At 39.5% G+C, this 13828-nt stretch overlaps 1 protein-coding gene across 31 annotated transcripts in view; it reads left to right on the top strand.

Annotated features, from left to right (window-relative positions):
* PLEKHA8 (pleckstrin homology domain containing A8) overlaps window positions 1-13828 on the top strand; it is a 99132-nt gene that overhangs the window by 48503 nt on the left and 36801 nt on the right. For 9 of the 31 annotated variants that reach the window (XR_001106678.2, XR_010344084.1, XR_010344085.1 and 6 more), the window contains exon 13: window positions 17-78. The exons of 18 other annotated variants lie outside the window; for them this stretch is intronic. Coding sequence is in view for 8 of the 13 variants with exons in the window: in XM_064380501.1 (XP_064236571.1) it covers window positions 17-78 (62 nt within the window). In the remaining 5 variants the exon portion in view is untranslated. 4 more of the 31 variants (XR_010344082.1, XR_010344083.1, XM_012447751.2 and 1 more) reach the window with 4 other exon arrangements.

Raw genomic sequence — 13828 nt, 5'->3', positions numbered from 1 at the left:
TTTTCTTCTTTTCAAGATAACGCATATGGTAAAACATTGCGGCAACACCATGGCTGGGTAGTTCGAGGGGTTTTTGCGGTAAGTGATCCTCTGTCTCCTAATATTAACTGTATTGGGTGTGCCAGTGGCTAGGGCTAGAAATCTCTTCTTATTCGGTTATTTATCTAGTTATTATTGTCAGAAACAAGGGTGTGTGTGTGTGTGTGTGTGTGTGTGTGTGTGTGTGTGTGTGTTTCTGTTTGCTTTGTTTTTGAGAATAAGAACAAAATGTTATTTATTTCATTTACATTTATAGGCCTTTGGTGTGTGAAAATGTCAGCAATAAAAAGTGTCTAGAATAGCAAAGACTGTAAAAGAAATATGAATAAGAGATTTGATGCTTTACCCTAGCCAATTCTAATTACCCCAGCCAATTCTAATGACCTTGGGAAGATTTGCCTCCCAAGTGGTTGCTTTTCTGATAAGGTAGTTTAAAAAGCCTAAGTATCCTAGCAGAAGTAGGTAGGAAGCAGCTATCCTAAATACCTATCATTGAAGGGAAATAATCATTCAGGTGATGAAGTCAACCTTATAGCTCCCTCTGCTGCCCATTGTATTCAGTACTTTTAATTCTTAGGTCTTAGTTGATTTTTTTTCCCCCTAATTGAATTTTGTCTTTGAATATTAACTGTATTGGGTGTGCCAGTGGCTAGGGCTAGAAATCTCTTCTTAGCCAGTTATTTTCATTGTGAAGGTGTTTGTATTCATGTGTTTTGGCTGTGATTACCCACCACCTGCTTCTTCCCAGCATGTTTAACTAGGAAGAACACAAACCTGAGACTCTTAGTCTCCTGGGGAAATTACTTAACCTGCTTTATAAAACAGCAGTAGTAGTTGGCTCCTTTATGTCAGCATTAACACTCTTTGATTCTTCTTATCCAGGGAAAGGTCAGTCTTAGTCAAATCTAGTCATGAAAAGTCAATCATGCAGTTGTATACCAGAAAACCTCATAGAATGCACTCACATTCTTTGGAAGGTTGGGGAATAAAGTAGCCTTGCAGATGATATTTTTTACTGATGTAAAGGATACATAGTTTGCCTAAAGAAAGAACTGTTTAGGTCATGCTTTATTAGGAGGCCAGTAAAGTGGGAAGAATGTACAGTGCAAGAAATCAAATACTAGTGAAAATGAAATATTTTTTGAAAGCATGGAGATTAAAGCTCCATATCCCACTCACTGTTCACTGAAATAGGTGCTTGACCAAATGGAGTTACAAACTGTTTACCTTTACCTTCAATACACTGTTTATAATCATAATAGCTACCATGTAGCTATTGGACACCTGTTGTGTAGCAGGCACTCTTAACAGTAGAAAAAATGTACTTTTAGCTTGTAGTATAATTTTATATCCCCCCAACTGAATAGATTCTATCGTGATCATTTTTAAATGCCATAAAAGAGTCTTTGAAAAAAACACATTTTTAGTGACTGTATAATATTTTCCTAGTATGGAGATGTCATAATTTATTTGCTTAGTCCTCTGTATCAGAGACTTAAGCTGCTCTAAGTTTAGAATAAAACAGCATCTGTTTATATGCATTTTTGACTAAAACTCTGATTTCCTCAAAATAGGTTCCTAGAAGTAGAACTGCTGTGTTGAATATCAAGAACTACAACCACAGTTTACAATTTTGAGCACTTAACATGCACAAGATGTTCTTTTAAGTGCTTGACATATATAAATTTCTGAGTCTCATAACTCTGAGATAAATTCCATGATTTTCCCTGCTTATAGACAGAGAAACATGAGACACAAAGCAGGGAAGTAATATACCCAAGGTTGTAGAGTAAAAACATCTTGAAGGCTTTAAATATTATTGCCAATAATTTTTAAAGGTGCTGGTTTTTAAGAAAATAAATTATGTGATGCATTTGGGAACAGCCTTATCAATAGAAGAGTTAAGTCTATAGCTATGTTGGCCCTTTCACCCTCTCTTCTATTACTCTCCAAGTCATCCCTACTTTGGAAGGTTTATGAGTTTTCTAACACGCTAACTTGCAGAGCCAAATTCATGTTAACTAATCTCAGTTGCTGAGGGAGACATTGTTTACCTCCAAGGAATTTGACTCATTTATCAGCCAAATACTGACCTTTTGATCTTCCAGCAGTTATACTCTACTGAGCTAATACCCATTTCAAGCAACATGGCTACCTCCATCTTGGTCACTAACTAGCCTTCATTTGACCTTTTTGATTTCTCTTCAATCAGACTAGACAGTTGAACTCTCTTATTGATTCTCCCTCTTTTTTATCTAGAGTGCTGATGGCTGAGTATAGAATTCTAGGTAAATAAATTCCCTCCAAATTTTGAAGGTATTCCTCTATTGTCCTCCAGCTTCCACTATTACTATTGTAAAATCTGGTATCATAGGAATGATGAATAAATTAGAATAAAACAAGTTGGAAATAAAACAGTACTGTTTATATGCATTTTTAACTAAAACTCTTACTTCTTCAAAATAGGTTCTTAGAAGTAGAACTGCTGTGTTGAATACCAAGAGCTACAACCACAGCTTACAGTTTTGAGCACTTAACATGAACTAGATGTTATTTTAAGTGCTTGACATATAGATTACATATAATCTGTTCCTTGTCACCTTCGAGATGTTTTAGAATGTTTACTTTATCCCACATTCTGAAATTTCATGATGTGCCCTTTAGGTCTTTATCATTCATTATGTTGAGCACTTGGTTAGGTCTTTAAATCTGGAGACTCCTATCCTCCAGTTCTGGGAGATTTTCTTGAATTATGTTTTTGGATAACTGCCTTCTCTTCATTTTCAGTTTTCCCATTCCCTTGTACTTTTACCATTATCTAAGTATTTATCATGTGCCAGGCAGTGGGCTAAACACTTCCTACATATCCCATTAATTCTTAAAATAAGGAAAGTTGTATTAGTCTTCTTCTATAAATAAGGAAACTGAGATTCTAGGAAGTTAAGCACTTTGCATAAATTCCTCAAACTCTAGTATATGAAAGAGATTCAAGTCCAGGTCTGCTTTATCTAAGTCTGTGCTTTAGCCACTGTATGTTAATGCGAGTTACTCTCTTACTGCAAAAATGGGAGGGTTTATTCTCAGACTTTCAAGATATAAGGCAGATCAGAAAAGCACCTGTGGAGTGATACTTCAAGATTCTCCAAAAAGCCTCTGCTGAGATCTAGTGAATGCCAGAAAACAGATTTTAGCAAGCTTAGGGAATATTGGTCCGCAAAGGAAGAAAAGGATAAGGAGCCTAGGAAATCTGTTAGGGAAGTGGCATAGTATGGTGGTGTGGTTGAAACACACAGAGATGATCCAAGTTCAGATCCTAGCCCTGGCACTCATTAGCTATATGACGTTTATATATAAAATAGAGATAAAAACTATACAGGGGTCTTATAAAGATTAACTAGAATAAACTATGTTAAAGCAGCTGTGCACAGGCAGACAACAAATGTTATTTCTCTTCCTTTCTAGAAAGTATTAAAGAGCACAAAGGAAATATTGTTCATATGGGGGCAAATAGAAGATATGCAAAGAAATGTATATGGAGATGAAACACAAATAAAAGAATGAGGTGCCCTGGAAGACTGGCCATGTGGGAATAAAGACCATGATGGCAACATGCATATAGATTCTGAGGATTTGAGGGCAATAGTCTGAATCACACTGTGGATCAGAAGAGACCTTTTTTCAAACTCTTTCTCTCTGCATTCCCTGATGTGATAGCATTATTTATCTTGAAGGTGGCCCCAAGTACATACTTGTTTTTTCCAGCCTTAAAGTTATTTGAATTGGTCCTTAGAAACATAATTCTAGAGAGTCCACAAATTAGAAAGGTAGTCGTATTTCTTTACTCTTTCTCTTCTCAGCTGTTTGTATGTGTGAAAGTATGGGGCGCATGTACACATGCATAAAAATATGTGTGTGAGAGACAGACCTGATGCAGATATTCATGGGTGATTCTTTTGCAGTTAGCTTTAAGGGCAGCTCCATCCTATGAAGATTTTGTGTCCGCGTTAACTATAAAGGAAGGTGACCACCAGAAAGAAGCTTTCAGTATTGGGATGCAGAGGGACCTCAGCCTTTACCTCCCTGCCATGGAGAAGCAGCTGGCCATACTGGACACTTTATATGAGGTCCACGGGCTGGAATCTGATGAGGTGGTATGATGGCTGCTGGGCAGCACCTCCTAACTTCAGGGAATAAAGTGCTAAAGTGTTGTGTTGCCCTACTTAATTTCCAGCAACAGCCTCAGCCCTCTCCAACCCCTTCACTTGGGGGGATGGACAGGAGGAGGCAAACCCAGTGCTTTTATATATAATTTTTAAAAATGCATATGTGTTTTGTGTATTTAAAGATCAAGGTGCTATATATTTCAGTTCAGCAGGCCTACTGGATACCAAATGATAAGCTGTTATAGACTTGAACAGCAAGTTATAAGAGCAGATTTAACAAATGAATTTGCTGTTACTGTGTATTGTTTTTAGGTTTTAGTTTTAATGAACCCAAACCCAAGCTGAAAATCAGCAGGTTTCGTATTAAGTACTATAATTCATAGCCATTGTTTCAGCCAACTTAGAATTAGACTAGACACTTGGAGGTAGTATAAGCCGCTTTGTTGAAGCTGTGTGGAGTTTGCTGTTCCTAGATGCTCTTCAGTGGACCCTCTTCACTGTAACTCTGTCAGTGATAAGGGCCTGTAAAGTAAAAATGTTTCGGGCATTCACATGACCATGAAATTTTGGGAGGTGAAGAAGACATGGACAGGAGTCCCATCCTTGTTGAGAGGCATGAGACTGCTGCTCTGAGATTAATGGTGTGCCCTAACCCCAAGCTGGAGGGGAGAATATGGGAGAGGTGGGACAGCTCGTTTGAGATGACACCTCCCAACTACCTACCATGTACCAACATGTTCTCCATGCATTATCTCAATGGGACATCACAAGGAATGATACTCAAAGGGATTATTACCCCACTTCAAAAGCAAGGTTTAGAAGTTGAGGGATCTGTTCACAGTCACATAGTTTATAAGTAGAAGAGCCAGGTAATTTCCAAGTGTGACCTGGACTGCCTCTGTATCAAAGTCATATGGAGTGCTTATTCAAACAGCAGATTCCCAGGCCTTATTTTGACCTAAAGAACCAGAATCTAGGTGGTGGGCCATAGGAATCTGCATTTCGATAAACTTTACACATGATTCTTCTGCACGCAGTATTGAAGAGCAACTAGATTAAATTCTAGTTTATAGAATTCCCAGTTTCCTTCAACCAAATGACACATCCTTTTTTTCAAAGAGGAGGAGGCTGCCATTTAAATAAAATAGCTAAACGGAGAGTGAGAAGTGGAGCAAGTTTACTCAGCAATATTCTAAATTGAGCCAGCATTGACACCCAGCCAGTAGGCCTTGGCATTGCATTCAGGGGCCATGGCTCTGAACCAGTCAGTCTTGGTTTAATCACCAAAAGTGCAGAGCAGGCAAAATGCAGCTGTTCATCAATCTCAAAAGCTTTGGGACAGTGTCATAGTTCAAAGATGAGACATAAGTATTTCATAAAACAATGTTGTGTGGGCGTTCTTCTGCACAGTGTGATGCCCCAACCCTGGCCCTGGTCTCAGTAGACCATGCTGCTTCGAGTGTGCATAGGAGAGAAGCCATGAGTACCTTTCCCGTTAGAGGCTGCTGCTTTCTAGTAACAGGAAGGGAAGTTGCAGCATAAGGTAGTTACCCAGGGTAGCAGGTCCTTTGAGAGGCTTGGTTGAGTTGAGCATCATCTCTATATGATGCTGTTCCTACTGTGGATCTCTAGGATGGAGAGAATTCTCTCTTGAGTCAAGAAGCTTATGTAGGGAGGGGTATTGGTTTTGCCTTTTGTCTGTCTTTAAACAAATGAACATTTATTTAGCTCAAATTAATTAGGCATTTTGCCCACATAAAGACTTCTGGAAAATACTTAAACTTCAAAAATCAACATCACATGTTTTAAGGCTAGGGAGAAGGGGGGTATTAAAATGATGTTGATTATTTATTTTGTATTTTGCCAAGATATGTGTGTATTATTTCCCTACCACTCTCATGAGCAGTGAGTATGGATCTCCTTTTCTGATTGGTATGAATATCATGGCAGGACTCAGGGATAGTCCCTGCCCTTGACATAGCCTCCTAAAAGGGAAAAAGAAAAAGCAGCCAATTTTTGCTTGTACTTTGAATGAGGATGTTTTAGGCATTGTGCCCATAGAGGGGATGCTACCAGGTGGTTGTTAGACTTGTGCAGCGTGATCATTCTAAACAACTGCTGGTGCTCCCTATCACCTCAGGTGAACTCTGTGGTCTCTTGGAGAGGTAGCACTCTTAAAATACCTCAGGTTTGCCACTGAGGCTCCAAATACACTCAAAAGGAAAGCTGCTCAGCATGGCCATTTTGCTTTTGCATAGGTAGTGCCTAGGTGTGCATGACTCAATTTGCTGGGAACGAGGGGTTTAATATTCTCTGGGATCATTGAGAACCCAGATCAGACAGAAAAGCTTGAGTAAGTTACATTTTCCAGTTACCCTTTTTCACATCTGTAGAAAGAGGGTGATATGTTTTTAATAGGTGTTTTCCCCACTGGAGCATATTAAGTTTGTCTAAGATATATAAAAGTTTGCTTAAGATGTATAAAAGTTTGCTTAAGGAACTGAGGATCTTTAAATAAAAATATCTAGAAATTGAACCTAATACTAAACAATAAATTCAGCTTAACCTGAACCTTGGCATAGTCAGAACTTCCTCCTACATCTACAGTATTTGCTTCTCTGTTTTAGTTAAAGTCATAATTTGTGCTGATATGTAGTCACTTTCCAAGAAGGGGACAATGAGAAAAGATGCTTAAAGCTTTCTCTCCATAGCCCTTCAAGACTGCTGGGACACCTAAGTTTGCTTTCAACATTACTGTGAGAGGAGGTGAGAAAACTAGTATTTTGTTGGCAGAGTAATCACCCTGCTCTCACTGCTCAAAGCATTTTTAGGATTATTTTTCTAGCATAACCTTTAGAGAGAACCAGAAGGAAAAGGAAATTGGTCTACTCGATATTATTAGACACGAATAAGTAACATTAGGCTAACCCCTCTTACGAGACATTTCCACACACACAATTTCATCATGCCTGCACTTCTCCCCACAGTAGAAACCAGTATTTACACTTTGAAGGGATCAGGGTGTATTTGTTGAATTAAGCAAAATATTTTCAATGATGGCAAGTCTCTTGACTTTTGAAAGGAAGTCAGATTCCTTATAGTTAATGCTGGTGAAAAATGTTAAATTGGAGAGATCCCTTTTGGGAGTGAAACCAAATGATAACTAAGAGGAGGAGATGATTTTCTCACTGGCTCCTGATGTAGCTCTGAAAGGAGTTCCAGAAGAGGAGCTCTCACAGAATGTTGAGCCTGTGGGCCCAAGACATTGACTTTGAAGGGTAGTACTCATTAGGATCTATAAGTAGTGGCTTGAGGCACCTTCTCGTCATTATTTGCATGTCATTTTGATTATTAAACATCCCCCAATGTCATATTCCGTGATGAGGAATTTCAGAACTCCATAGTCCAGCCTTGTTGCTTTTCTCTCTTTGCTACTGAAAGTTGCCAGTGGTATCGCCATCAGCACACCAAATCTACCCCTGCTTATGTTTGTTCTGCCCCATTTCTCAGGAGCATCTTCTAGCACATATGTAGAGCATCTGGCACCAACCTAGTCCAGGGCTAGGTGCCCAGTCAGTGGGAATTCAGTTCCAGATTGCAAGAGCTTCTTAAGAAGGAGCCCATATTCCCATTTGTAGCTGAAAGCAGGTGAATGACATGACATGGGGCACCTAAGAAAGATGATCTATTAGGGGAGTGCAGCTGGAAAAATCTGCACTCTTCTCCTTTTGATTATTGCTTTCCATATATATTAACAAAAAGTTGATGCTTTCAACTTTATATTTTCAGAAAAGTGTTTTCAATTAGAAATATGTGATAGGGACCAAATAAGTAAAGTACATTTTTCTTCACTAAATTGGAAGTGAGGGAAAGAGCTGAAGTAAGAGATTTTTTTTTTTAAAGGAAACTTAGTCTGATTGTGAAAATTAAACATATGGAGAAATATCAGATAAGGCTATGGAGTCAGAGGGTAATGAGCAATAGACAATGATACAAGGCATTTGGGGAACTTTCTGGAGGAAAATTTCAAGTTTTTTTTTCCTACTAAACTACCATGTCCTACAAGAACTTGGTTATATAATGGTGCATTTCTTAATCATTGATTAAAATCAGTTGCTCTGACTTTAGTCACAGGTTTTACAACTATTCAGCTCTCCCATCCTCATGTTTCATTTCTTTTTTTAAGATAATCTATCAACCTTTTTTAAATTTAAAAATTTTTAGATGTAGAATTTATAAGTAAAATATATTTTCAACCATTGTTCTGTCAGCTGAGCTAATGTATTTGGTCTTAGAGGGCCTGACTTCAGATGGTCTTTGTGATCTCGTAAGGTCTCTACACAAGCTTCATGATGTATAGTACATTTGTGTTCCTATGAATTGTATATAGGATGTTTTCATTAGAAATATGTTCTACTTCTGTATGTCCCCTTGTAATCTGCAGTTGCTTACTCAGGGGTTTCATAGTAATTTCATAAAAACAATTCACTAGCTGTCTAATGGTATTTTAAGACCGTTTATCTGTATTACAAGGTCATTAGGCGTTCTTTCAGCAATTCCATAAATGTACTGTTTACTAGACCTTCCCTGTAAATGTTCCCAATTCCCATCCTGTCTCAGACAGTCAATAGTCCTGTATACAGTGACTGTTTGCATGATTTCTCATTGCACTGCTGCATTCAGGCACTCCAGGGCATGATTAAACAGTCATTAACAGTGCCTCTCTGGTACAGTTGATGCATGCATTGATCTTTCTCCTCTGCTGTTTTTATATAGCCTTTAATTAAAAGGAAAAAACATACCACTACTCTGTAATGCAAAAGGCTTCAAAATTCTTTGTTTCCCATGTTAATCACTCCTGTTCCTGAGTGAAGAAATGTTTTCAGCTAATCTATGTGAGAATGTAAGAATAGTATCCTGCTTGTTCTAAATATTTCATATATTTTAAAGTGTGGCCAGTATTTCCTCCCTGTACCTTACAAACAGAAACCACCCTGGGATGGCCGATACCCCTTACAAAGTCGATCTTACCACACAGACTCCTGTGTATGCGTGTCTATTTATAGGTGTATGTGGAGTCAGTGTTGATAGGAAGGATGCTCTAGAAGTATTTCTGCTGTTTCCCAGAAGGCTATGAACCAGTTCCATGGCATGTTTAATGTATGATTCCCATGTATCATGCAAATTTCACTAGAATGTCATTAAACAGCCCAACTACCTCATGTGAAATCGGCTGTGGACAATCTATGTCAGATGAGAAATGTGTTCAGATAAATTTAATCTGGCTAATAGATTTAACAAATTAATGTCTACATAAAGAAGAAATATGATAGACCAGATGCCAAAGGCTAAAATGTACATAGATTTCCTTGGATTAATTTTTTTAGTCACTGTTTAATTCCACTCCTAGTATTCTTATGAATGTGGTTTCATAGATTTATGCACTTTGAATATCTGTCTCGTGCAGTCTTAACGTTACTTGTTCTTGTCCCTCAGCATTTTGAATGAGCATCATAATCAGAGTAGAAAGCAAGTTAAACTACAGAAGTGTCAAGTGGCTTGTTAACTTCTTAATTTAATGGACCTTTACTTAGAATAGAATATGTTGGAGCCTTTTAGGACCAACTGATGAATGACAGTTTCATGTTGAGGTTTGTATTGTTTCTCTGTCCAAGTCCTTATTCTGTATCTTGTAGGGAAGGGGGGCAGGGGAGGGTTTTACTTTTTTTGCAAAAATGTTTAAAAATACCTGTCAGATTTTATATTCGTTAGTTATAATAAACTTATTTTTAAAGTATTTTATCAAGTTCTTAAAGATTTTTGTGTGGTTTTCTGCCTAATTGAATATGTCAGTAAGAAGTGTATAATTTATGGAACACACATGACTTGCTGGGTATCAATCCAAGTCCTTTAAAAATATAAGCACATTTCATCCTCCTAATAAGTCCATAAGGCAGATACTGTTGTTATTCTCAGGTTACAGATGGGAAAACTGAGGCAAATATTGGGGAAGCCCCTTGCCTAAGATCCCACAGCTAGGAGGAAGAGAGCCAGGCTACAAATCCAGGCAGCCAAACTCCAAAATCTTTTTTTTTTTTTTGAGACAGTCTTGCTCTGTCACCTAGTCTGGAGTGCAGTGGCACAATATGAACTTATTGCAACCTCCACTTCCTGGGTTCAAGGGATTCTCATGCATGCTTCAGCCTCATGAGTAGCTGGGATTACAGGCGTGCACTATCATGTCTGGCTTGTAATTTTAGTAGAGATGGGGTTTCACCATGTTGCCCACGCTGCTCTTGAGCCTCTGGCCTCAAGTGATCCACCCGCCTCGGTCTCTCAAAGTGAGATTACAACTTGAGCCACCGTGCCCAGCCCCAGTTTCTACAGTTTTTATGAAATTTCTTAAAACCTAAACAAAAGGCCATTTTGAAGCATCAGACAGCCTCTGGAATGGCCTTGCCCTGGGTGTTTTAAGCATTCGAGAAAGACTGGCTCCTTTCAGAGGTAGCTGTGTTCTTTGACTTGGTTTAATTCTGTTTTCAGAGACACTAGATGCACGACAATTAGTAGATTAATTTGCTAAGCATAATGTTTCAGTGGCTGTGTGTTTAATTAGATGACATCAGTAAGAGACACTTTGTTGCCTAAATCACTTGATGCCAAAGTAGTGTTGAACCTGTCATGTTTTCCTTCTCATAGACTTGTTTGTGGATATTAGGATACCTACAGATATGTATGACTGGCATTAGAGAGCTATCCTGTCTACCTCCTTCTCAGGGAATCTTCCCACTATTGCCCACTTGAGCCCTCTCCAGCCACCTCTTTAAACACAACAGCAGAGTCCATTAGAATTGAGAATGGGGGGGATTGAAAGAAGAGAGAAACAGAAGTGTTGCGTGGTAGGTGCTTGACCAAAAGGGTCAAGTAGAGTTGGGGCTGGGGTGGCCATGTTGGGCCATGTGCAAGAGAAGGAAGAAGAAAAAGCTGGTAGAGAGGAAGAATGGTATAGGCACACTGAGAAGCACTGATGCAGAATCATGTCGTAGCCAAGGACACCAGCAAAGTTTCCTTGAAGGCTGGTTTCCCTTTCCTAGTTCCAGCTCTCTGGAGGCCCTTGTTCCTTGCCCTAAAGTTCCTCTTCTTGAGAAACCTGTACCTTTACAATACACCGCCTTGACCTTTTTACTTGCACTAATTTTAATGGGCTACTATCCCTTGAAATGATCACTATGACAAGCTCATCTATCATTCCACACTGAATATAGGCAAATCTTAAAGCAAACCCAAATGAGATGTTGAGGAATCACCATGACCATCCTTCTCGCTGTGTAAGAATGGAAGTGCCTTTCAGGCCTGAAGTCAGTCTGTATGGACTTTGCTTATTCTAAGTTATGAGTAGTACCCCACTGAACCCAAGGATGTTTTTCATAATGGCTTCTTATAAATCTGAAATATCCATACCACTGGAGCAGGCTTCGTAAGGACTATCTACCTCTGGCCTCTCTGTGCCTACGTGGAGGAGTGTGCTCAGGTGGGAGCTATATGAAGGGAGTTCATTTCTGTTCTTCAGCTGTACCCTCTGGGGTGCTTGTACCCTCTGCCATCTAGAGGATGAACAGAGCTGGTTTTAGAACATGTTTGGATGTCTGTCCCAACTTCCAGTGGATAGAGGAGTACAGCTGCCTTGTGGTCATGAGGGTCCAGCTGAGGAGAAGGGAGTATGGCTGTGCATGCCACTTGCTGTTAACTCCAGAATCTGCAAGTACTGGTGCATTTTCTGTTCTACCATCACTCTATGATAACCTAGACAAACCTGTAATATCTGTGCTCATCTGTGTTATAGTAGAGAAACCAAAAGAGCAAGAAGGAATAGCATGACCCTAGAGTTGATATTTGTATTTGTTCTTACACTCCTGTGGGTAGGTTAGAAGAAATGCTCTTTTATGATAGGAGCACATGTCCTATGTGTGTGTCCACATGCATTCACACACATCCTGCCACTGCTGTTAGCATTGTCCTTCTCTCCAGAGGCACGAAATGGAGATAACCACCTTTGGAGCACTGTGGTTCAGGCTTGGAGAATTGATGAACGATGATGTTCTGACATCAGGACTGAGGACACAGATCATGTTTGGGATGGTTTGCCATATGAATGCATCATCCTCAGAGAACAAAGTTGTCACATCTTTGCTGACACTTGTTCATGGCCAGTTTTAGGACCTTTTACTTTGGCTTGAGAGTCCAGTTCGTTGGAAAGGTTTTTTAGAAATTGTGAAGTCAAATCCTGCTTCAGAGTCTTTTATGAGATCACCTTAGACAGTGAATTCCCTCATCCTCCCTTTCCCCTGATCATTGTGCTTCAGTGACCAATCTTCTTCCCCAGAGTTCTGTGGATCACTGGGGCAGATGAGAGGATTCTCCACTTTGTCCTGATTTAGACCTGGCTCTCTGCTCCCCTCCCTACAGATAACCCTTCAATTATACTTCAGGCGCAGGTCACTCACCTGGGCTGTGGTCTCAGAACACCAATCTAGACACACCTGCCTCCTGATCAGCCCTTAGATACCCTACCTTCACCTGAAACTCCAAAGCCAAAGTTGGTTGCACCTAAAGCTTTTCCATCCAAGTCAGTTGAGTCATCATTATTCTAGCCTCTCAGGGAAGAAAGCCACACACTCTGAACTCTTTTCTCACTTCCTCACTATACCTGCTGTGTCAGCAAGGCCTGCCTCAGCCTCCATACTCCACTGATGTGCACAGCTACAGGTTGATCTCTGGATTCTCTGCTCTTCAACTTGCCATGGCCTTCCAAACCCGAAAATGCTCCCTATAACTCTATGTCAGGCTTTAAGTCCCTTCACAAACTTGATATGCCCTTTTCTCTTTCTTATTCCTGGAAGCCCCTCAAAATCTTCCCAGACTCAGTCAGTCTCCACTATGGATTTTACCTCTAAACATCCCCTGCATTTCTAAATGATACTTTCTGAATTAGAACTTAGGGATGGGAAGTGTGACCTCAAAGTAACTGGACTAATTCATTGATGTTATATTCTGGTTATTGGTGTAGCCACCTCTCTCATTAAACCATGAACTTTACCTTCAAGTCAATGTGCCCTGCACCTGAGAGTGCCTTCCTTGTCCGTGGTAGAAATCCTAAACTGTCTTAGGAGTTGGGCGTCACTGCCAATGTGCTTTGTGATTCTTTCAGATGTGTTAGCCAGCTAGATAAAAATATTTTTGAAGCAAAACTATACACTTCTATTCCCTCCTACTTCCTTGGCTGTTCAAGAAATACTCTGAATGACTGACCACTCAGAGTATAAATAATTTTTGTGTTTTTTATATTTTGTCTTTGTTAATGCACATGCAAAATGTTTGTATTTTATAGGTTCTTACATGTATCAAATTATGGACTATAAGAATGCAAAGTTCAGCTCATGGTTCTTACCCTGTTTGTGCAGTAGAGTCACTGGAAGGACTCAAAAAACAAGCAAATAAGAAAAAAAAAAAACTTCACTTACATCTGGGCATTTCCCAGACCACTTAAATCAGGCTTAGGAATGTCGCCTGTCACTGATGTTACAGTCTCCCCAGTGATTCTAATGTGCAGCCCAGAGTGAGAACCT

This window comes from Aotus nancymaae, unplaced genomic scaffold (genome assembly GCF_030222135.1).
Source record: "Aotus nancymaae isolate 86718 unplaced genomic scaffold, 86718_ANA_hifiasm-v0.15.2.pri h1tg000025l, whole genome shotgun sequence".
Lineage (NCBI taxonomy): Eukaryota > Metazoa > Chordata > Mammalia > Primates > Aotidae > Aotus > Aotus nancymaae.
This window is presented reverse-complemented; position numbering and strand designations above follow the sequence as displayed.